General features: G+C 42.1%; 1 protein-coding gene across 6 annotated transcripts in view; it reads left to right on the top strand.

Annotated features, from left to right (window-relative positions):
• The window catches only part of RABGAP1L (RAB GTPase activating protein 1 like), a 422358-nt gene that overhangs the window by 243790 nt on the left and 152589 nt on the right, over positions 1-25979 (top strand). For all 6 annotated transcript variants that reach the window (XM_089780609.1, XM_075936918.2, XM_089780610.1 and 3 more), the window contains exons 14-15: positions 4524-4637; positions 25021-25095. In XM_089780609.1, the coding sequence (XP_089636735.1) occupies positions 4524-4637; positions 25021-25095 (189 nt within the window). The remainder of the gene's footprint in view (positions 1-4523; positions 4638-25020; positions 25096-25979) is intronic.

The following is a 25979-nucleotide window of genomic DNA, read 5'->3' as shown; positions in this document are numbered from 1 at the left end:
TGCTGATGGCCCAGTTTAGACAGAGAATTAGAAGCCTCTGTAAAGTGAATGCAAGTGTTTTATTTTCATAGTAAATATACCTTAAAGGAACCCTCCAATGTTTCATTCTGTGCAACATGTCTGGGTCCCATGAGATTTTACCTGCAAGGTTGCAAAAAAATAGAAAAGATTTCTATACGACTATATCTACACAGCAAAGATATTTCAAAATAACAGCCCTTATTTTGAAATAACTTTCATAGCGTCTACACAGCCAAACCGCTATTTCGAAATAAATTCGAAATAGCGGAGTGCTTATTTTGAATTTCGTAAACCTCATTCTACAAGGAATAACGCCAAATTCAAAATAGTTATTTTGAAATAAGTGCTGTGTAGACACGTATTTAGAAATAGGAGGCCTCCAGCCTTCCCAGGGTGCCCTGGTGGCCACTCCAGCCTCAACCAAGAACACTTCTCTCCCTCCCCAGAGCCCTTACATGGGTAGACTCTGGCCACAGTGCCTGTGCTAGCTCCAAGCCTGCCAGCCCAGAGCCAGTAGCCACTGCCCCTGACCCAGTGGCCCCAAAACATGAGCCAGCAAGCCACTGGCAGCCAGGCCTCCACCGCTCCCCAGGAACAGTCTGCCAGCTCTCTGGAGCCTCTAGGGCCCAAAGAAGGTGGGAGCCTTCCTGGTCCAGGGTGGAGATCATGGACCGTATTCAGGTTTGGGGGGGATACCCCCAACGTCCATGATCTCTGCACTAGAGGGAGGAACGCGGCTGTCTATGGCAGGATAGCTGCCAGCCTGGCCACCAAAGGCCACATGTGAACCCAGGAGCAGGTTTGCATGACAATCAGGTTGGTCCGGCGAGACCCCCAACCCTGAGCCCTGAGCTTCCCCTCCCCCTTCTTCCCTTTGCCTCCCCCTTCCAGCTCCCTCCTCCCAGGTTTCCGCCTCTCCTCTCTGTCAGCCGACGGGGTCAGGGCAGTGTGTGTGTGTGTGTGTGTGTGTGTTTCCGATAAAAGGTTTAACGTTCGTGTCTTTACTGCTAGGACTGGGGTCCCGTCGCAGAGGGTGGCCAGCAGGCCAACAGACGCCCCGTTATATAGGAAGAGCTTATTACACCTTAGATTTTAGCTGCTAGAACACAGGGGTTCCTTCGCAGCGGGCAGCCAAGGAAAGGCTGAAAAGGTGCCCCAACGGATCTTGTCACCTGGGAGTGACACAGATCCAAACGCCCAAGCTCTCCTTATATCTGTCCCTTTATGACCGGCTGAAGTTCTTTTAAATTGTGCTTGGTTCTGTTACAGCAACTGAAGGAGTCAGGTTAAAGCTTAAACAGTTACAGGTTTATTAAAGAAGCTTATAAATCATATGGTTACAATGGCTATTGCTCTATTTCTTAAATGCTAGCAAATATATATATATATATATATATATATAGGTCTTAAAAATGATTACAGGAAAAAGGTAAAGACAGAAAATAGAAATAATGGTACCAAGTGGCAGCTTAATCTTTAAAGAGCTCTAACACTATGTATATATATACTTAAACAAAGGACCACATCCAGGTACAATTTTTACCCCTTTCTGTGCCTCTCGACTCCAGCGTGTCAGGCCAGGGCCGGTCTCTCAATTCCTAGGAAAGACGAATACGAGGTGGGCGTCCCCTCTGGAACCTCGGGAGATCAAAGACCTAACCCGACCAGCAGATAGATGGTAGATTGACACTCAGAGAAAATGTGCTGCTGGACCCATCTATATACCCCTGGGGGCCCGTATCCTCTTTCTTATCTAAGATGCCAAATTGTACTGGTCCGTTTTGTGGCGCCAGTTCTTACAAGCAAGTTTCAAATTAATTTACACTTGCAAGAGAGATAACTAAATTGTGCGTACTAGACATTTTTTTACTGGGCGAGAGATTCCTCCCCCCGCGGACGGCTGTGTGTTCGTATCAATATGGGTTTGAGTCAAGGACACTCCTTGGCAGCCTCTTGGTCAGCAATTGGCATATCTCTGTTTACAGCCATTCACGGTCACGGCAGCCTGGGCCTTCTGTTCTGTGTGCCCTGTATGCTCCAGGCAAGCAAAAATGGATGTTACAAGGGGGGTTCCTGTCTGGCTACACTCTCCCACCCTCTCTTTTCCGCTCTCCTGCCTCCTTTCCCCAGTCTCACCAGAGTTTCATTCTCCCCCCCCCCCCCCAGTTTTGTTAAATAAAAAGAGTTTGTCTTCATGAAAATACGTGTAGTGTATTTGACATCGGGGGGGGGGGGGGGGGATAGGGAGCAGTAAGTGAAAGAACGTGAGGGAAGAAGGAGGCACAAGCCCCCAATGGGGCAGATCAGGGAGGCTTTTAGTGCTCCTCATGGTGGAAGCTTTCCCACAGGGCCTCCTGGATACTGATAGCCCCCAATGGATCTCCTGGATGGCAGCCTGCAGAAAGTGCAGCCAGGCTCACAGCAACGCGTCCACGAGAAGCACCAGAGTGCCCGGGGCAGCTCTGGCTCCATGTGGCAGAGCGCTGTGTTGTCCCGAGTGAGGGCAAGCAGAGCATGCAGAGGCAAAATGCTTTGCTGTCCCTCATCGAGGTAGACAAGCAATCAGGGAAAGGTGAGAACCGGCTGTCCGAGGGGGGGAGGGGGAAGTTTTAAGCACAGACCTCAGATAGCCTCAGGCAGCAGCCCCACACAATAAGTCCTGACCTGGTGCCCTGCTGGAACTGGTTCCGGACAGCCTTAAATGCCATTCAGAGTCCATTCAGTGTGGATGCACTATTTTGAAATAGCAAAATGCTATTTTGAAATGCATTTTGTGTGTAGATGCGCAATTTCGAAATAAGCTATTTCAAAATAACATTGTAGTGTAGACATACCCTACTAGTTCAGGACATGCTACTCCACCCCCTGTCTCCAGGGAAACAGGTTAATGCTAAGGTGACTGATAGAAGGAGGCTTAGGTTCTTCTGTTGTGGTAGCTATAAAATAAATGCTTGTGTAGCACTCCTTGGTTCAGAGATGCCAACGTTCCCTAATTTTCCACAGTTCTCCCGATTTTTTGCATGTAATTACGAAATTACTAATTCAGATGTAAATCTTCTAATTTCGCAAGTGCGTGTGTCACTCCCCACCTTCGTGATCCAAAAGACAGGACATAGTTCTGTGGCTCCAGGAAGAGCATTCTTCTCCACTTCCCCTGTGGCAATGGGCAGGCTGCAGGAGGTAAAGGTAAACTACCATGATTTTGAAAGGGTTTGGTGCTGCTGGATTCACCGCCAAAGCTCCAGGCCAGGTGCTGCATTCTGCCTGCCCTTTATGAGCTCTTGTGGACTATGTTCGAACCCTCTGGGCACCTGGAGCACAACATGCAGCCTGTGGCTTGGGCAATGAGTACAGCCTCCCAAACCCCTCCGAAGTCACCACAACTTGCCTCCTATCAGACGCTCACAGTCTGCAGGATAGATGAAGCCAGAGGGGCAAGAGAAGTTTGTGGTGACAAAAGAAAGAGGGTAATAGAAGAATGAGAAGATGAGGAGGCTCATCCCAGGCAGGAGGTCCAGGCCTGGGACTGGTCAATGCAGTTAAGAGCCCTGGTGGCATTGGAAAGCAGCTTACCAAGGGCTGTTTCTCTCTTTCTCCCTATTTTGGGAGTAGGAGTCAGGGTCTCCCTCCAGCTCCTAGGCATAGACAAGAAGCAGAGGGAAGAGAAAGGTCCAAGCAAGCTCCCTCATTCTGCCCTAATGTTTGTGAGCATTCCTAAACGTCTCAGAACCAGGTTGTCATCTCGGCTTGGTATATGCTAGGAGAATTTTTTCAGGATTCATTGGCAATAATTTGGATGTTTTTTGACAGTCGCCCAGCTTCCCAAGCAGTCTGCTTCCTTTTGCACACAAATAGATCTAATTACTAGCCAACATGAAAATGCAGCTGAATTAAAGAGGTATAGATAGCAAGGGAAAGTATGGACTTGCTTGACAGTTAATCCTTTTGCTGCTTTGAAAGAGAGAGGATAAATATTTGTGTGTGGTCATTATGGATTCTAGTAAAAAAAACCTAGAATGTATTTTTTTTCTTGAGATCATTAAATGGTAAATTTTAAGTATTTTCAAATAGTCAGGTTCAAACTACTAGTTTTAATTTGTAATTAGCACTGTTTTGCTGTTGGTTGATAAGTTTTGAAGAAATGCATCTCAAAAGTGGCTCAAGGCAGCTGATTCTGTTTTCTTGATATTCAGAAGGACATAGTGTGCAACATTTTCAGGAAAAAAAGCAACTACAGTTACATGACTAACAGTTTCCTTAAAGTGCTACCAAAGTTTAAGCTTTTTGGATCCTAAGGCTGGAGGAAGAAAACTTGCCACGTTGCTCTTACTAAAATAGCTGTCAATTGGTTATTTGAGTTGAGGCTTTTTTAAATACATTTTTGGGAGACAAGTCAGAAAAGCAGTTTTCTGATGTATCAATGTTGACTGCAGATAGAATTTTACACTCTGCATATTATACATACTGCAACTGTGCTAATAGTATTATTTTTTCTTTCATAGGACTCTGCCCAGGAGAGTGTCATTACCCGAGACATTCATCGAACATTTCCAGCCCATGACTATTTCAAGGACACAGGAGGAGACGGGCAGGAATCACTATACAAGATCTGTAAGGTATGGTCAGTTTTCTCAATAAAAAAAATGGTTTGAGATTTTGCAGTGATTTTTAATTCTTTCTTATAGCTTTGGTCTGGTTCAGATCAGTGCTCAGTAAAATCCTAAAACTTTATTTGGATTACAGATGTAATTTCAGTGTTCCTCTGGATTAAACCTACTCAAGTGGTTCTTGTAACTTCATATTCTGTATCTTCTCAAGAGAGTCTGGGGAGATGATATGCTTTGCTGATGAGCAGTACCATCTCACGGGTCTGTGGTAACTCTTAATGCCAGGCAACACAGGTTTATGGAAAATAGATCTTGTCGTACTAGTTTAATACCTTTGTTATGAGATCACAATTTTGGTTCTTTAAGGCATTTGACTTGGTACCACAAAACATTATATTTAAAAAACTATATCAATTCACAAAAAACACCAAAATACCTCAAATGGATTAACTAAGGCAGAGTGTTAGGTTCAATACGTGATCGTAAAAGTGTTTTCAGTGGAGTCCTGAAGTGATTGGTTCTTACTCCTATGCTGTTTAATGTTTTTGTCAATGATCTGGAAGTTTGCAGATGACACAAACATTAAATAGGTAAATAATAAAGAGGACGGGTCACTGATTCTGTGATCTGGATTTCTTGGTAAAGTGGGAGCATGCAAATATGCATTTCAGTATGGTCAGATTCATACATCTAAGAAAAAAGAATGCAGACCATGCTTACAGGATGTGGTTTTTTACCCCCTGGGAAGCAGCAACTCTGACAAGATTTGGTAATCACGATGGATAATCAGATAAACATGAGCTCCCAGCGTGACACTGTGACCAAAGGAATAGTGTGATACTTAGGTGCATAATTGGAAAGAATGAGGAGGAGTATAGCACACAGTCAATCTGTGGAACTCCTTGCCAGAGGATGTGGTGAAGGCTAGGACTTTAACAGGGTTCAAAAAAGCCCTACAGGATCTCTTGTACATTTCAAAAGAGGAATGCAGTACTCTGCGTGCAGCCCGGGTCCAGCGGGAAGTTCCTCTGACTCTGGGCTCCATGAGGGCACTTCTGCTTTGAAACATATAAGAGCCAAGGCAGCGTTTCAAAGGGGCAGCACCGTGCTTAGCCTGGGATCAGCTGTGCAGTGCTGAAGGAGGGAAAACAACAGAATAAAGATAATGGACTTCACAAAAGCAAACTTTAACAAACTCAGAGAATGGGTGGGTGAGATCCTGTGAGAAGCAAGTTTAAGGGAAAAAAATTAAGGACAGTTGGCAGTTTTTCAAAAAGATGTGATTAAAGGCACAAAAGCAAATTATATCTATGCATAAGAAAGATAGGATGTATTGGAAGTAGTTACCATGGCTTACCCAAGAGATCTTCAGTGACCTGAAACTCATATAAGAATCATACAAAATGTGGAAACTAGGTCAAATTACAAAGCATGAGCATTAAAAAAATATAAGTATGTAGAGACAAAATTAGAAAGGCTGAGGCACAAAACAAGATTAAACTAGCTAGGATATAAGTGATAACAAGAAAGCATTTTACAAATATATGGGAAGTAAGGAGGCCAGAGACAGAGCACACTCATTATTAAATGAAGAGAGAAAGACAATAATAAAAAATGCAGCAGTGTCTGAAATTTTAAATGCCTTTTTGTTTCAGTTTTCATAAAAAATATAGAAGTGAGGAGATGATTAACATAGAGAAGAACAGTGTAAATGAGGTAGGATCAGAAATTAAAATAGGAAAAGAACAAGTTGGGAATTACTGTGAGGAGTTCAATGTTTTCTTGTCTGCAGAGCCTGATAAAATACATCTGACTAAAGGAACTGACTGAAGAAGTTTCTGAGCCATTAGAAAATATCTTTGAGAACTGTTGGAGGATGGGAGAGATACCCAAGGAATGAAAAAGGGCAAATATAATACCCATCTATTAAAAGGGGAATAAGGAAACTCCAGGAATTGTAGACTAGTCAGCTTAACTTTGGTACCCAGAAAGATAATGGAGCAAATTATTACATAAGCAATTTGTAAGGACCTAGAAGATAAGGGAATAAGTAATAGTCAACATAATAGTCAACATCATGTGAAACCAACAGGGATAGGGGAAAGCATAGATGTCATAAATCTTGACTTTAGTAAGGCTTTTGATACTATCTCGCATGGCCTTCACATAAATAAACTAGAGAAATATAGCCTATACCAGGCCTGGGCAAAATATGGCCCACGGGCTGGATGCAGCCCACTAAGCCACCGGATCTGGCCCATGGAGGCAGTGGGGAGCCGCAGGCAGACTCCCTTGCTTGCCCTGCAATCCCGCACGCTGTTCAGAAATGCAGCTATGAGGCACTTTCTCTTTCAGTCCGGAGAGAAGGGGGGAAGATTCAGAGGCTACTCCTGCCCTCAGCATAATCCCATTGGCTGGTTTCTGGACAGACACATGGCCAAGCAGGCAAAAACATTTTAAGTTTTGTAAGTCTTTAGCTCTGCAGGCAGGCAGCCTGGTAAGTCTCCTGGTGAGAACCTGGATCTGGGTCTATTCAGAATGGTGTAGAAAATGCACTTACAAAGTGTGCAGATGATTCCAAGCTGGGAGGAGGTGCAAACTTGCAAGTGCTTTGGAAGAGAGGATTAAAATTTAAAATTATCTTGACAAACTGGAGAATTAAATAGATTGAAATTCATTAGGGACAAATGCAATATACAATGTTTCAGAAGGAATAATGAATTGCAGAAACTCAAAATGGAAATGACTTCTAGGAAGGACTACTCCAGGAAAGAATCTGGGGGTCATAGTGGATCAAAAGCTAAATGAGAATCAATGTTGTAATACTGTTGCAAAAAAAAATGAACTTCATTCTGGGATGTTTTAGGAGGAGTGTTATAAGCAAGACACAAGAAGTAATTCTTCCTCTCTTCTCAGCTCTGGTTAGGTCTCCACTGGAGTATTATGTTCAGTTCTGGGCAGACTTCAGGACAAACTGGAGAAAGTAGAGCAGCAAAAATGATTAAAGGTCTAGAAAACATGACCTAGGAGGAAAGTTTTTTTTTAAAAAAAGGCATTCACTGGGGCAGACCAAACTATTCAAGGAGGGCACTACACCAAGGTTTAAGAGGCATCCTTCCATTGCTCGGAGAAGCCCTGCCAGTCAGGGAGGAGCCAAAGTTAGCAATCCAGAGGAAGGCAGTCTGAAAAAGAAGCAGGCTCCTGCCAGGCCCCTGGAGCAGGAATCCGTATGAGCAAGAGCCTTAGTTACTGGGGGAGAATACAAGGGTCATTAGCTCTGGCATTCTGTAGGTAGAAAAGAGGGCAAATGTACTGTCACATCTCCCAGTAGTCAGAGGAAGGGAAGATCCCTGGCTGATCAGGAGGAATAAGGGCCACTATTGCCAGCAACTTCCAGCTTTTGGGTGAGTGTAGTATCCTGTACTGCTGCTTCTGTGATAGGGAAGAGCCTGGCATCTCTGCTTCTTCCAAGCTGGAGGAAGCATAGGGCTCGCCCACCCTCTTGTGCCTCTCCTCCCCCATTTCTTCTGGGAGCACAATAACTGTCAGCAGTCAAGTTGAAAAACTAGGAGCAAAAGCACTGGTGAGGAGATGATAAAAAAATGGATTAGGAATTGGACAGGTGGGATGAATGAGTTTATGAGAGAGTATTTAGATTAATAGATTTTAAGGCTAGACTCTCAGTAATCCTAGAATCATAGTAATTTAGGGCTGAAAGAGACCCCGATAAATCATCCAGTACCATTCCCAAATGGAGGCAGGACTAAGTATTATCAAGGCCATCCCTGACAAGTGATTGTCTAACTCAGTGGTTCCCAAACTTTTTGGTATCACGCCCCCTTTCTGATTTTTGAGAAACCCTCACGCCCGCCTCCCAAAAAAATAACAGCAAAACTTGGGGTGGGATTGACAGGGGTGTGTGGCTGGGTCCCCTCACGCCCCCCTGGAATTTCTTCACGCCCCCCAGTGTGAGAACCCATGGTCTAACCTGTTCTTGAAAACCTCCAATTACATAGATTCTACATTACAACCTCCCTAGGTAATTTGTTTCAATGCTTAACTACCTTATATTTACGAAATGTTTCCTGATGTCTAACCTAAATCTTCCATGTTGCAATTTAAACTCATTACTACTTGTTCTATCCTCAGTGGCTTATAACAACCGTCAAAGTACTTGAAGGCTGTCTTCTCAGTCAGTCCTCAGTATTCCCTTTTGTAATGAGTTAATCTCAATAATAGGCTAGCTATTCATGCTGCAAAAGCTTGTGTGGAGTTACTGAGGATTCTGGGGGGGGAAATGAGAAAGTGAGCCTAGTGTGCTGGTTGTGCTGTGGCCTGCTTCAGGTGCACCTGCCAGGCATGGCCACTTTATCATATATGGTGAAGAACATGGGCAGGCATCAGTGCCTGGAAGAGGAAAATCGAGGCTGGGGGGCTGCTGAGACTTTAGAAGGGTGCCCAGGAGGCAGCCACTCGATGATAGTACTATCAGGGCAAGAAAAAGTAATTTGAAAAAACCAAACCTCAGAATTCAGTCTGATAGCATCACATGTCTGCAAGCTCGGGCCTTGGGAATGTGTCTATTGTGCCTATATCTAATCTGGTCCTGAGTTTGCTACATAGTACAAGAGCCTTGTCAAGTTTTAGAAGAACTGTTTATAAAAATTAATGAACTTTCTTATAAGAGAAATGTGATTTCATGAAAATCTTCAGTGCTGAGAGCAATGGCTTTGCAGCTTTGTATTAGAGAGAGTCTTTTAACGGATACTGTGCACTCCTGCTGCTCTCCTAATGTGAAAACAGGAGATATTTGAAGAATGCTGCTGTTTAATAGGGCTAGGAAAGGTCTCTGTATTCTAAAATAGGAGAGTAGAAAGCTGAAGATAAGAGAGTTTCTCTGTGCTCCTGTGAAATGAGAAATGATCTGAGCCATCAGATAAGAAGGAAGACTTAAAAGCTCACTGCCATGTTTTAATGGGTCTGTCAGTTCTTGTTTCTTCTCTTAATCTCTTCAGAATAGAAGGAAATCAGGAAAGTTTGAAGCTTTTTCAGTTGCAGCATAGTTGTGTGATGAAATTAAAACTCTAAAAAGGAATTTGTATGGCTGAAGATGGTGATGACTGATGAGAAAAGAACAAATATTTTCTTTAAAAAGGTTTTTATTTCTTGCAGTTTTGTAAATTTTATGAAAATTAAAGGTTATTTTTGAAGAATTCATTCTGTGTGTCAGAGTATAATGGAATAGTGCTGGTGACCTACTTCTAGTTAAAGACACTATGATATTGAGATGCGGAGCAATGGGCAGAAATAGTCTTCTCAGCTATTTTGGTTTGGTGCATCTGCAGTGCACAATTTAATTTGAGACATGTCTTGTTTTCTCATTTTCTGATTAAAGCAGCTCCTATATGATGGAGAAGCAACTGCTGTGACTTTAATAGGAAAAATAACATATGTTGCAGAGAAATCAATATTCCAGTTTGCCTAGGTTAATAATCCTATTGTACAAAGAACAAAACACAAATAAATTTAGCACTCACCTGTTTCTGCAGACATGGCTGTGTTTTACTTCAGAGGCTCAGAGTGAGTGTCAGTGTTTCCATTAAGAACTGGGGCACTGAAAAAGCCCCCAAGTCATTTATGACATGGCACCTTTCATTACTGGACACTTTGTCTCTTTTTGCTCATCTGGTTTGTAGTTTGTTCTTAATCCTAATTATGCTTGTGGAAATGGGGATGAATTATTGAGCACATCAATTGGTTTACAATGGAATAACATAATCCCACTGCAGCGATTGTCTGAGTCACTGTGTTTTTGGTCCTCAGAAAGCTATTTTTCTGGAGCAGTTAGTAACGATCATGCCCAATGTACTTTCCTTCGGACTCTCTTAGCTATAGGAGATAATGTATTGGACACACTTTATTGATTTATGCTATCATTATGACACGACTTTTATACTGTGATGTTCCTAGTTTGATTGTTTGCTCTTTGGCTTATCCTTCAGTGTGGCAAAGCTGCTCTGTAACGCTAGTCAGATAATTTCTTCTTTGTTTATCCATCTAACCTCTTTCCCGATTCACTCCATTACAGTGTCCTTTCCTTCAGTGCTCTCTTCCTGTGACCAGGGTTCCCTGTAAAATATGCCTTTGTGTGGCCACTCGGGAGATTCAGATGCCGCCCAGTGGATTAGCAGAGTGGCCACAGCTAGATTTTTTTGTATCTGCTGGTGGTGCACATTCACACATGCTTCAGTGCATATAAAAAAATTCTATGCGCAAATGGAAAAAATCTGCATCTACATGGAAAAGATTAGAGGGAACTTTGTCCGTGATCCTAAACATTCCTGTACTCACACCTGTTGCATTAATATTTGGACATAATATGCCTTGGGAGGTATTATGTAAAAGCTAATAACATGATCGTTATTAGTATCTTGTCAGATGCATGCTTTAATATTCAATATGAAGTTACAGATTCCCTTTTTGTGCTGTTACTAGAACATGTTTATCTCAATATTTCTATTCACCATAAATAAAACCATCAAACTAAACTGGTAAGGGTCGTCCTGATCCTGCACTTGAAAAACAAGAGACAGAGAGACACAGAAGACTGAATCCCGAGGATCCCTTCCTGACTTGTAAGACGGAAACAGTCCTTTTGGGGATATAAGAGAGAAAGAGAGAGTCTTTCTCCTTCACCTCAGGAGACAAAGGAACCAGGCAATCTGATCACTGTATAAGTCCTGGTGAATAAAAATTGGAAAGGAGATTGGGTCAGAGAAACCATCTTGAACAAAGGCTGTATTGTTTTAGATTGTTTAGTCTTTTAGATATATGTTTTCACTGTTTGCTTGTAACCATCTCTATCTTTATCCTTTTTGCTTGGCATTACTTAATCCATGCTCTTATGTTAACAAACCTATTTTGCTTTCGCTATGAATCATCAGAGCTGTATAAGATCTGTAAAGTGGGTGCTTCTAGAAAGCTAACAGATTGCAATGTGTTACCGTGTCTTGTAAAGGCAGAAAATGGAACATTTTCTCTGTGATGGTGCAGGAAGAGGGACTGGTCCCTGCAGTAGGATGATTTGGGGGCCAAATCAGAGCTAGAATGGTACTAAAGTCAGCCTGTCAGGAATAGTAAAGCCAGTGTGAGGCTTGTGTCCTTCTGGCAGGCCGTTGGGGTCAGGGCTCTGGACTGAAGCTGCACAGCCACAAGACACTCAGGGGGCTGCAAGGTAATTGGTGACTGCAGGGCTGGTCTTAAGGAAAATGGTGCCCCGGGTGAAATTTATTTTGGCATCCCTGGTGCCCACAGGCACTGCCCCTTTTGGCCTTGGCTCCCACGGGCTCCCTGGGCTTCCTCTCCCCACCATTGAGTGCAGGAAGGGCTGCAGAAGGAGGAATTGTGAGCCCAGCCATATTCCCCTCCACTGTGTCCCTGGGAAGAGGACCCAGAGGTTGGCCGCCTTGCTCCGGACGGGTGAGCCTTGCAGTCTTGGCCTCTCCATTAGGCTGTCGGCTGCGGATGGAATTTCCCACCTCATGAGGAAGAGGGGGGACCAATGCTGGACTGTTGGCTCTGCAGGAGCAAGCCTTGCTTCCTGCACCTCCCTGCCAGGATGCTGGTTCTTGCAGGAATGATACTCCTCTCTTCCTGTTCTGTGTGGCTCCAGCCTGGGCTCAGCTGCACTCACCCCTGCTCCGGCAGCCTGGGCCTGCCAGCTTGCAGGTGTCTCTCCCCACACACACCTACCAGAGTGTCCTGGGTGTTTTCCCATCTAAGGGCATCAGTGAACCCCCAAACCTCACATTTGCAACATTCTTATTTTCCCTGCCCCCCCCAGTATTCCCCATAAGTTACAGTATGAAACATGAAACTACACTGTCTCCTTAAAAGCCTCCCCACAGCTACTCGGGAACAAATCCACACAGAAACACCTTCTGACCCCCGACCAGGATTGTTCTATCTGCTTCCCAAGATCCATAAACCTGGGCACCCCAGACGTCCCATCATCTCTGGTATTGGCACGCTCACTACTGGTCTATCCAGCTATGTAGACTCTCTTCTCAAACCCTTCACAACCAACACTCCCAGCTATCTCCGAGACACTACTGACTTCCTAAGGAAACTACAAAACATCGATAACCTCCCCAATAACACCATCCTTGCCACCATGGATGTAGAAGCTCTATATACCAACATCCCACATGAAGACGGATTACAAGCAATTAGAAACACTATCCCAGAGGACACCACTGCCAACCTGATAGCAGACCTATGTAACTTTGTTCTCACCCACAATTATTTCCAGTTTGAGAACAACTTATACCTCCAGATCAGCGGCACAGCCATGGGTACACGCATGGCCCCGCAGTATGCTAACATCTTTATGGCTGACCTAGAACAACGTTTCCTCAACTCCCGTCCACTTTCACCCCTTCTCTACCTACGGTACATCGATGACATCTTTATGATCTGGACGCATGGCCAAGAAACACTGGAGATATTCCACAGAGATTTCAACAACCTACACCCCACCATCAACCTCAGCCTGGACCATTCTACACGAGAGATCCACTTCCTGGACACCACAGTACAAATCAGCAATGGAAAATTAGACACCACTCTCTACAGAAAACTCATACAGTTACCTACATGCTTCCAGCTCCCATCCAGAACACACCATACGATCCATCGTCTATAGCCAAGCCCTTCGATACAACCGTATCTGCTCTAATCCCACTGACAGAGACCAGAAGCTTCAGGATCTCTACCAAGCATTTATAAACCTCAACTACCCACCCGGAGAAATAAAAAAGCAAATTGAAAGAGCCAGACGAATATCTAGAAACCATCTACTTCAAGACAGACCGAAGAAAACCAACAATAGAACACCACTTGTCATCACCTACAATCCCCAACTTAAACCTGTCCAACACATTATCAATAAACTATAGCCTATATTGGAACAGGATACCATACTCCAAGAGGCTCTGGGAGACAGACCCATAGTCTCCTATTGACAACCACCTAACCTCAAGATGATTCTTACCAACCGCCACAGGACATACCACACTAATACCAACCCTGGTACCTTCCCTTGCAACAAACCCCGTTGCCAGCTTTGTCCACATATTCATTCTGCTGATACCATTATTGGACCTAACCCCAAGTGAGTTATAAGATCAAGAACACATATTCCTGCGCATCCAGAAATATAATTTATGCTATCGTGCCAAAAGTGTCCATCTGCTATGTACATTGGACAAACATCTCAGACACTTCGCCAAAGGATTAATGCCCACAAAACAGATATCAGACAAGATCACAAAGAAAAAACAGTTTCTTGCCATTTCAACCAGAAAGGACACTCTCTCAATGACTTAACCACCTGCATTCTGCTACAAAGACCTTTTACATCTGCACTTGAAAGGGAATCCTCTGAACTGTCATTCATGTTAAAATTCGACACTCTCCGGAAAGGAATGAACAAAGACTCTAGCTCTCTTACCCATTACAAAGATAGCTTCCCCAATTATCACCTCTAATACCATTAGCTCACAGACATCTAACTCTCCCCACCTCTAATATAATTAATTCACAGACACTTAACTTCCTTCCCCCCCCCCCCCCGCATCTCCCTCCTGTTCTGAAATGTGATTTGTCCTTTTCATATGTGTTCATTTTTTTAAATTGTATCCTTTGGTATATATGGTTGTGACTATTTTCTTCCACTACTTGATCTGAGGAAGTGGGTCTGGCCCACGAAAGCTCATCATCTAATAAACCATCTTGTTAGTCTTTAAAGTGCTACATAGTCCTGTATTTTGCTTCAGTATGAAACATTGTTACTTGTCTTTCCTGCCCCCCAGAGTTCCCCATATGTTACAATATGAAAAGTTATCTTCATCTGCCTCTCTGTTGCTAGTCAGTGGGCAGGCCCGACTCCTATTACAACCTGTTATGCCAGTACCTGGAGGAGCTTAAAGCATAAACAGTATCTATTTAAAGACTTTTTTCAATGTAATTTTAGAGTTTTTTACTTATAGGGTTGAAAAGCAATTTTGTAACATTCTCCTCTTCAATGTATGTATTAATAAGGCCCTCCCTCTGTGCATCAGCTAGGAAGGAGTAATGCTGGTCTCACATATGAATTTTCTGCTGAGATTGCATCAGATGGTCAGGTTTGTGAAGCTACACAGTACTGGAAAGAAAATAAATGATTTATTGTGCTAAGAGGCCTGCCTAAAGAGATGGTAAATTTTCTTCATTCTCCAGCTCTCCAATTGTCGCTATAGCTCTGCATGAGGCTTATTGTGTGAAACTGAAATGCCTTGCAGTGGCTACTTCATAAATGGAGTAAATAATTCAGTAATCATAACTCTATGTAAACACAGTGGGATGGGAGGGAGTATATATGATACAGCTAAGATGTCCCAGCTTTAGATAAAATAGTGGAATAATATTGTTACTTTGCAGCATAGACATACAAGTAGCTGTTCAACTGATGTGGAGGCTGAGCTGGAAATAATGGTGCAACAAAAATTATTAAGAGACCAAACAGGAAGTGAATAATCTTCTGGCCTCTTAGCTCTATATGTTGTTAAATGAGAGCTCCGGATTCAAGCTCAGGTGCAGTCTTGGGAGTCACAGTACCCCAGAGGTGATACTCTAAGACTCCAGCAGACTGTGTTACAGCATGCACAGTCTGCTTGAATACCCTAGCCATGGGGGACAGAGCAGTGTCGGTTTGTTCTGTGCAATATGCTTTCTCTTGCAACCCAATTATAAGAGCAACAGCCAGATTCTTGCTGTGGGCAGAGCAAAAGGAAGAAGAGAGGTGGATTATATGAGAGTCAGAAAAGGCAGTTCGGAGCTAAGAAAGGTGAAAACCCTACAGCTCCCACTTTGACACAGCTTTAGTTCTGCCTGTGCATAAAGAAATGACAAAGAGCTCAGATTCTTATATAAGACCCTCCGCTGCACATTAAAAAAGAAACTTAATTCAAAATCAGCTCCTGGAAGGATAGAGTCATTGAAGTACAGCGCATATCTGTTAGCACAAGTATACTCTAAAGGCAATTCTATTAGACTAAAACTCTGGTAATATAAAGGCTTAATTCCTTCAACACACATTGTTGGCATATCTCTCAGACCATCCTTAGAAATGTGGTATTGCCACAAAAATAAGTACAGGCAGTCCCCGAGTTACGCAGATCCGACTTATGTCGGATCCGCAGTTACGAACGGGGTTTTTCTTGCCCCAGAGGACGGGAGCGGCGGGACACCCAGATGCGGCGCAGGCCCGCCGCTCGCGTCCTCCGGGGCGAGAAAAGCTGCTCCTTGTCTCCCTGGTCTGCTGGGGGGGGAAGCAGACCAGGGAGACGCTGAGCAAAGCCGTGGAGCACGCTGGCAGCGGGACAGCCCAGACGCGTCGTGGCTGTCCCGCTGCCCGCGTGCTCCGCGGCTTTGCTCCGCGTCTTGCTGGTCTGCTGGAGACCAGCAGACCAGGGAGACGCGGAGCAAAGCCGCGGAGGACCCGGGCGGTGGGACTGCGGTGGGTCTCGGTCTGCCGCCCGCGTCTCCCTGGTCTGCTGTGGCGGGGGGGGGGGGGCGCAGCTAGTGCCCCCCCCCCCCCAGCGGACCAGGCTAACTCCTGACCTGATGCTCTGCTGTACCTGGTTCCAGCCAGCCTTAAATGTGATTCAGTGTCCACTCAGTGTGGACGCGCTATTTCAAAATAGCAAAAAGCAATTTCTAAATGGATTTTGTGCATAGACGCATTATTTCAAAGTAAGCTATTAAGAAATAACGCTGTAGTGTAGACATACCCTTAGAGACTAACAAAATATATAGATAGTATCGTGGGCTTTTGTGGGCAGAACCTACTTCTTCAGATGATAGGCGCAGAAGGGAGACAACCCTCAAATTTAAAGCAGAAAAAGAAGGGAGAGGGGTAGAAAAAAAAAACCCAGTCAATTATAGTGCCTATGCTAAATGAGGCTAATAGCGTGGGCCGTAAGTGTCCCATACTTAGCTTTTGATGTCATTTGGGTTTTAAATTAGCGGCCCATCCAGTTCATGTCTTTGTTCTATCTCTAAAAGATAGTGAAATTTGCATATGAAGGCCAGTTCCAGAGGTAGTTGGTTCCTGAAATTACTGTGTAAAAGAATAGCTACTTTAAATCCATTATTGACTGCCCAGGCGTTAGTGGCATCATTCACTAATAGCAGCAGAATCACAGAAATCTGAGAGTTGCAGTTCAGGCCAGAAGTATTTCTATTCACCTTTGAAATGTATATATTTCTAATTTTAAAATCTAGTTAATTATACTAATGGTTAAGATCGCAATCAATTTTCAATGACTGTTTTTTTAAAAAGACCATTTCTGTTGACCCTAGATTTCTGCATTCTTCTGTTTGGGTCACTAGAGTACTCTGTGTCACTAGTGCTATTTTAGGAGGTTGTGTTGATCCCAGCAGGTGCGATTGATGTTATGATAACTTGAAAATCCCTTACAAGTTGCCGAAGACAGATAGCTGTTATAAAGAAGCTATTGATCGTGTAGATGTGGCTCAGTTTCTGTTTGTTATTCATTAGTTGAACAAGATAAGATGTAAGTCTCTACTGGCAGTCTGGTCAGAAGTCTGGTGTTTTAATTTGAAAAATCCTGTGTCATTGTGGGGGGAAGGGAAAGTATAGGAATCTCTCTTCACTTAGGACAGTAAGCATAGATTTCTGAGTAGCAGTCCAAGAAGAATACTAGCATAAAGGTTAGCTAAATTGTCCCAGGTCATTCAGGGACATGTCCTGTTTCTAGTCAAACAAATGGTAAAATTCCCATTGACTTCATTGAGAGCATGACTTTGTCTGAAAAAATAACCTAGGTGCTCCTAAATGAGGTTGCCTTGAAAACTACTGTGGATGGTCTTGTTAGATATTTAACATTGTGATAGTCCCTATAGGTAGCACCCTTATTGTTGAGGGTAAATTGATGAAGTAAAGCTTTTAGTGATGCTTTGCAATGAAAAATGTTACAGATTACTGAAAAAAAAAGAACAAAACCAAACTTTGTATGTTGAAATGAGCCTTTAGCTATGATTTTTGAAAAATCATGGCAGACAGGGGAGATTCCAGAAGACTGGAAAAGGGCAAATATTGTGCCCATCTATAAAAAGGGGAATAAGAACAACCCAGGAAACTACAGACCGGTCAGTTTAACGTCTGTCCCAGGGAAGATAATGGAGCAGGTAATTAAGGAAATCATATGCAAACACTTGGAAGGTAATAAAGTGATAGGGAATAGCTAGCATGGGTTTGTGAAGAACAAGTCATGCCAAACTAATCTGATAGCTTTCTTTGATAGGATAACGAGCCTTGTGGATAAGGGAGAAGCGGTGGATGTCATATACCTAGATGTCATATACCTAGACTTTAGTAAGGCATTTGATACGGCCTCGCATGATATTCTTATTGATAAACTAGGCAAATATAACTTAAATAGGGCCACGATAAGGTGGGTGCATAATTGGCTGGATAACCATAGTCAGAGAGTAGTTGTTAATGGTGCTAAATCCTGCTGGAAAGGGATAACAAGTGGAGTTCCGCAAGGGTCTGTTTTGGGACCCGTACTGTTCAATATCTTCATCAATGATGTAGATACTGGGATAGAGAGTACACTTATTAAGTTTGCAGGTGATATCAAACTGGGTGGGGTTGCAACTTCTTTGGAGGATAGGGACATAATTCAAAATGACCTTAGCAAGTTAGAGAAATGGTCAGAAGTAAACAGGATGAGGTTTAATAAAGAGAAATGCAAAGTGCTCCACTTAGGAAGGAACAATCAGTTCCATACATACAAGATGGGAAGCGACTGTCTAGGAAGGAGCATGGCGGAAAGGGATCTAGGGGTCATAGTGGACCACAAGTTGAATATGAGTCAACAGTGTGATGCTGTTGCAAAAAAAGCAAATATGATTCTAGGTTGTATCAACAGGTGTGTTGTAAGCAAAACTCGTGAAGTCATTCTGCCGCTCTACTCTGCACTAGTTAGGCCTCAGCTGGAGTACTGTGTCCAGTTCTGGGCGCCACATTTCAAGAAAGATGTGGAGAAATTGGAAAGGGTACAGAGAAGAGCAACAAGAATGATTAAAGGTTTAGAGAACATGACCTATGAAGCCAGGCTTCATAAACTGGGCTTGTTTAGTTTGGAAAAAAGAAGATTAAGGGGGGACATGATAGCGGTTTTCAAATATCTAAAAGGGTGTCACAAGGAGGAAGGAGAAAATTTGTTCCTCTTGGTTTCTGAGGACAGGACAAGGAGTAATGGGCTTAAAATGCAGCAGGGGAGGTTTAGATTGGACATTAGGAAAAAATTCTTAACTGTCAGGGTGGTCAAATATTGGAATAAATTGCCAAGGGAGGTGGTGGAATCTCCCTCTCTGGAGATATTTAAGAACAGGTTAGATAGACATCTGTCAGGGATGGTGTAGACGGAGCTTGGTCCTGCCTTGAGGGCAGGGGGCTGGACTCGATGACCTCTCGAGGTCCCTTCCAGTCCTATTATTCTATGATTCTATGAAATATACCAAACACAAGGCTTGAAAAATCCACTCACCTTGCGTGAGTATGAAACTTTCCTGGGTGGATGCAGTTGATTTCTTCAGAATCAAATATTTTAAAAAAAATCTCTAGCCCTCTTGATTGTGGCCTTGGGACCTAGCAGCACAAGTCTCACCCTGACAAGAAGGCTAGGGTAATTCTCCAAATCCTGCTTTAATATGACTGCCTGTCTTTTCTTTGATTAATCGCTAGGCAGGTGCTTCAAATGTTTTTAATCTTTTCCATGCTATTTATATGTGCTGTGAACTTGTGGTCTTGATATCTTGTGGCAGTGGGTTTCAAGGGTGTATATTAAAATATTTTAAAAGGGCTCAATATTAATGTGAATAAGAACATTAAGCAGTTACATAAGATAAGATTTGAAATATTACAAGGGATGTAAATCCTTATGCTTCAGAGCATAATCCAACCTCTAATTTCCTGAGGTTAGGCAGAAACTCCCTCAATAGGCATGTTACTCCATAATTACCCATTTGTGGTTTTTTGCACCTTCCTCTGCAGCATCTGGTAGGATACTGAAATAGAGGAAACATTAGTCTGATCTGTTATCACAGTTTCTATGTTTCTATCTACAAGTTCTCTACCATGAAATGAAATTTTTATGATGAAAAAGGAGCATGTACCTCAAGAATACTTACTATAGAATGTCCCGGGACTTTCTATCTATAATTAATTGATGTAGAACATACTTGTTTTAAAATCTCTTTGAGCTAGTTAGCTGTTGCTATTTTCAAACCAATTATCTGTTATGTAACTAATTGCCCACCACAGATAGAATTCTGTGTAATGTCTGTCATTTGTTATTAATTTTGTGTTACTGTTTAGATAATTTTTTTAAAACGTAAAACAATAATAGCAATGTTTTTTCTTCAAAGTGTGAAAAAATTAGTGAATGTTGGAAATAAATTATTGGCTATTTCTTTGGGTGTTTGCTACTGAAGAGCACTGCCCTTTAAAAGGAAGATATGAAGCAATTTTTGAAAGGACTAAATAAATAAGGAATGAAGGCCCACAAATTGATAGAGGTATGGGAACTCAGATGAAAAAAATATTCCTTTATTGCTTTTTCTTAATTAACACTATTTTTTAAACCAGTCCTGGCATTGGTTAGGACATGTCCAGCATCCATTCCATTTTAACTCTTAATTAAAAACATTTTATATTGATTCAGTGCTTGGGGTTAGTAGACCAGGAGACTGATTTTAATTAAATACTTAACAAAATCTACATCTATTTACAAGAATGATAGATCAAGCCACTTAGGCACCATGGAGTTCTCCTACCTAGTAACCTCTAGCTAAATTTGTCTAAATTAGTAATCAGGTTTCAGTTTTAGTATTAAGCTGTTTATGTGAATCTGTTTCCTTAGCTAATTGAGGATATTAATCTCATTATATTTGAGCAGATGATAAAAAGAATAGATCTGAGTTGTTGTCTGTGTTCTGGTTACTCCATGTTTAATACAACCAAAAGTTTAGTAAGATAAAATGATATTATCTGTGGATCACAACTAGTTTCCAGACAGGGAGGCTATAAATGCAGTAGGAAATATGAATACATGAGATTCCCTAGTCAGGACACTTGTGGGCTCCTCTTAAGAAATACATTTAATGAACACTGTTTACAGACACTTTCTAGAATTGTTACTCAGACTCTACAGAGGACTTCGGAGCTACTTCTGCTTTAGCACCTGGCAATTAAAGCAAAAAAAGAGATAGCTTAGAGACTCTGTTTACTTTGCAACTCCCATTTATGTCTGTTATAGCCTTGCCTGGCAGAAATCATTAATAATTATTTTAGGGTTGTTGGCCAAAGAAGTTAACTGTCAACTAGGACAAGTTTCTCTCAGCTTTTGAGAGCGGCCAATAACCCATCCACTGAGATATTGTGAGATAGACCCAGATGGTTGTGATTTCATATGCCACAATACATAAATGAAACTGGAGAGCCCTGATTTGGAAGATTTTATACATGATATTTAAAGGCAATTATTTCTTTGCTTTGTAGCTGGTTGCTTCAGATGAGTAAGAGTAAGCATGGTTGTTTTTCAGACCACATTGATATTTTAAGAATCTGTCACCCAGCCTAGGGCTATGACCGTGAGAAACATACTAGTGAATGTGACACATTACATTGTGGGCAGTAGTGATGAAATTTCTGAAATGAGGAATACTGTATTAGTTCCCCCTTTGTTACCAACACAGCACCTTTATTTGCTGCTGTATACGTTGTTAACACTCAGAGTCTGCCTCAGATTGTGCAGTTATTACCAGCCTCAGTGCCAAAATGGAGACAGTTAATCCAACAAATATTTTGCAGGAAAAATGCTTTGTTAGAAATCTGTTACTCTCACTCTAGTATAGGAGGTGGCCATGCATTTCATGAGTGAAATATGGACCAGCACTAAAAAAATCTTATATGTATTTTAATGCTCTTAGAGCGTCCTCCAGCATTACTGGAAGCACTGCAACAAGACCCCAATGAATATGCAACACATGAAAGTTTTATGTGTGCGGTCTTGCTCTAAAAATATGCTAAAGGAATTTGAAACAGAAGTGAAAGTGGCTTTCTTCCCAGATACTGAGGAAAGGATTCATTGCCACTGACTCACTTGATGATGGCAGCTTCACAAATACCATGGAAGTTCGGAATAGGGATGTAAACTCCTGTTTCATCAGTTAACTGGTTAAACATTGTTTAACTAATTAACTGTTTAAATAGGGGCAGGCGGGGCTACTCCAGCTGGGATGGAGCTCCCCACTCCCCACTGTGCTGGACTGGGCTCACTGTGGACAGGAACTGCTGTAGCCAGGCGGGAGCACTCCCTGCCCGTGTCAGTTAACTGTAACCAGGAAACCGGTTAACCATTCACATCCCTAGTTCAGAAGGGCTCCAGAAAAACACAATACTGAATTTGATTTCTATGATCAGAAACATTGTGAGTTATGTTAGTAATTCTCCCAACATTGTGAACATCTGTACAAAGGCAAGGGAAAGGTTGCCTAAAAGGTCACATCTGATCGAAGATATGACTACCTCTGTATTTCTGCCTTTCATGTGTTACCACACCTTTCAAAAAGCTGACTACACTATCCTATTTGCACACTATCCAGTGTATCCCCAGCTAGTAAAATTTGCAGCATTGTCTCATCTGAGACTTAGGCCTCGTCTCCACTACACTGAGGATCAACCCTGCAGCGATTGATTTATTGTGTCTGATTAGATGCGATAAATCAATCTAGAACTCTCTCTCGTTGACACTGGCGAGGATGAGAGGAGTAGCCAGTTCCACGAGGATGAGAGGAGTAGCCAGTGTTGATGGGAGAGCAGCCCCCGAAGACCTTATCTCACACAAGATGCAGTGGTAAGTACATCTACTTTAGCTATGCTGTTTGCATAGCTGAAGTCATGTGGATTAGATCAGTCGCAGGGGTTAGCTTAAACTAGGCCTAAGAAACAAAACACTTACACAAGTTCCCAATTCAAACTACTATCTCGCAGGATCAGATATTTGGTAGGGCATGGAGATGGTTTTGTGATTCACATTTGTGGCAGCTGAGACATACATAGCCTGTGTTGATGGCTCTTGCTATTTGTTTCATATTAAAATAAAATGTATTATTTGGAACTCAGCTATGTCTGTTTTATTTTGTGAAGTAATATCATGTTTCTGGGTGTTCAAAATGTACTATCTTCCAAAGAGGAAAAAATCGCCCTAAAAACACTTTCAGAAGAGGCAAAGTGCAAAAAGTTATCAGAGAATCAGACATAGATGGTGAAAAATTCTTTTTTATTAACCTTTTGTTTATCCTGCACTTTGCCTGTGTAGAAGATCGTTTGTGTACAGAAGTAGTGCATCACTTACATTGAGGATTTAATGAGTATATGTGTGGATTTGTTTTAGAATTACAAATACAGTACTTATTTTACGTGTTTGGGAGATGCAACAACAAAATCAAAGCAACATTTGGTACATTAGTCAGACATATGGATCACGGGATGAATAGTGCTATTATAAAACTATGTTGCATCTCATTAAGTGTACCGTCAGGAATACAGGCAACATGAAACTTCCATGTGAATTGTATCCAGTTCTGGGGCCCCCAGTATAGAAAGGATGTGGACACATTGGAGAGGGTCCAACGGAGGGCGACCAAAATGGTTCGGGGGCTGGAGTGCATGACCTATGAGGAGAGAATGAGGGATTTGGGTTTATTTAGCCTGCAGAAGAGAAGAGTGAGGGGGGATTTGATAGCAGCCTTCAGCTTCCTGAAGGGAGGTTCCAAAGAGGATGGAGAGAGGCTGTTCTCAGTAGTGATGGATGGCAAAACAAGGAACAATTGTCTCAAGTTACAGTGGGGAAGGTCTAGGTTGGAAAAACTATTTCACTAGGAGGGTGGTGAAGCACTGGGATGGGTTATCTAGGGAGGTGGTGGACTCTCCATCCCTAGAAGTTTTTAAGTCTCAGCTTGACAAAGCCCTGGATGGGTTGATTTAGTTGGCATTGGTTCTGCCTTGGGTGGGGGGCTGGACTTCCAGCTCTTTGATTCTATGAATTACATCATGAGGTTTCTCATGGTACCCGATTGCTCATAACATATCTGTAGAATCTATGGCTGAAGAGCTTGATTTCTTCACAGTGAGTATGAGGGCTGTTTGCTGTTCTCTGATTCAGGAATGCCTATCTCCAGCGGAAGTTAGAGCTCCACAGATGCAGTGCTAATCTCATGATTGGCATATGATCTCTCAGGAACTTTACACCAGGGGAGGATAAGATGAAGGATTTTTTCTGCAGTTTCAGCTTTTTTTAAAGTAGTCTCTAGCTGTTATGGTTGAGAGGAAAGTACTTAAACATGCGCTAAAATGCAACTGATGTAATGTCTTCCTGAGCTTTCAGAGAGCTTGAAATAAAAGCTTTGAGGCCTGAATGGAACCATTAATTTCAGGGGGTCCTAATTCAGATGTCAGTGATAGTTTTTTCCCCTATGTTAACTGTTTTACTACTTTTTAAAACGTGGGAAAGGAGGGGAGGTAGGTGGTATTATTAAGATCTACAAAATAAAAATATAAGGACTTATATCAAATTGTTTTTTAAATCCATTTAATTAAAATTCTAAAATATTAATAGACTTTTAACAATGCCAGGATGGCTTGGAAGGAGGTGCAGTTAGTTACATTTCCTTGAAAGGAAGCTTTCAAATGTTTGGAAAACATTGTTTTAAGCCTCATTCCTATAATGTCACTAGAAATACTCCATGGAATTACAACCTTGTTAAGAGCCAGCTGAGTATTATTATTTCTTTTCTGAAAATTAATGAGGCAGGGAAAACTGTCTTATGGTGAAAATTTAAGTTTAAACTTACTCTTGGTGGTTTTCTTCTAAACATTCTCAGGTCCCCATGTACCTTTGGCTTTTTTTAAAGGTAACTGTTCTAATTCTCCTCACATCAGTTTTACACTGATTTAACTCTATTTCAGTGGAATTACTACTGATTCACACTCGTTTAAGTGGGAGTAGAACAAGACCCAACATTCTCATGCAGTGAAAGCAGTACCTTTGCAAATAGACAGTGTTGATAGAGGACAAAGAATACTGTAAAGTATACATGTTTTATTTGATGCACATTAAGCTTTCACCAAAGTGGTTACAATTCCATGCACTTTAGTGCTTCCAGATCCAGAATATGCCATGATCTGAATACTGTATTATGAGACAAGAACTGCATGAATTTTAAATATTTAATAAAGTAAAACTTTATTTTTTTCTAGGCATACTCAGTCTATGATGAAGAAATTGGCTATTGTCAGGGACAGTCCTTCCTTGCTGCAGTGTTGCTGCTACATGTAAGTAAATTATAAAATGAAGGTTCTGACATGGTGAAAATTAAGCAGTTTTAAAAATTTTAGTTCTATAACTTGGGGTAAGTCAAACATTCACCAGTGCTAGATTTCTGTTCATTTTTCCTTCCCTGGGGAATCCTTTTTGCCTGGAGAGAATACATGTACCTTATACCTTTACATATGTGTGGTTCTACTCAAGGAACAACTAAAATATGAAATTGCAGAGCTACTAACCATGGTAGGTAACAGCGGCAGATGAGGATTTTGTGGGGCACAGGACAGCACAATTTCGCGGGGCCCCCTTTTTGACACGGCGCATGCGCGGGGCTTCTTGAAGCGCAGGGCCCGGGGCAGCCGCCCTGCTCGCCCTGCCGTATATCCACCCCTGGTAGGTAACCTATTGCTTAAATCAGCTACAGTACCAGATGACTGGGGAATGCTAATGTAAATCCACTTTTTAAAAAAGGCTGCAAAGGCAATCCCAGCAATTACAGACCAGCAAGCTTAAATATAGTGCCAGGCAAATTGGTTGAAACTATAGTAAAGAACCTAGTTTTCAAACACATAGATGAACATGATATATTGGGGAAGAGTCAACACAACTTTCGTAAAGGGAAATCATGCCTCATCAATCCATTGGAATTCTTTGACAGTGTCAACAAGCATGAGGACAAGGGGGATGTTGATATAGTAGCATACTTGAACTTTCACAATATTCCTCTCCAAAGCCTCTGAAGCAAGATAAACTGTCATGGGATAAGAGGAAAGATCCTCTCTTGGCTCAGTGACTGGTACAAAAATAGGAAACATTGGCTAGGAATAAATGGCCAGTTTTTATAATGGAAAGCAATATATGTAAATAAATAAAATATAAATAGCAGGGATCC

The sequence above is a fragment of the Pelodiscus sinensis genome, chromosome 9 (genome assembly GCF_052426305.1).
Source record: "Pelodiscus sinensis isolate ZL-2025 chromosome 9, ASM5242630v1, whole genome shotgun sequence".
NCBI lineage: Eukaryota > Metazoa > Chordata > Testudines > Trionychidae > Pelodiscus > Pelodiscus sinensis.
The sequence above is the reverse complement of the archived record's forward strand: the minus strand, read 5'-3'. Positions and strand labels throughout refer to the sequence as shown.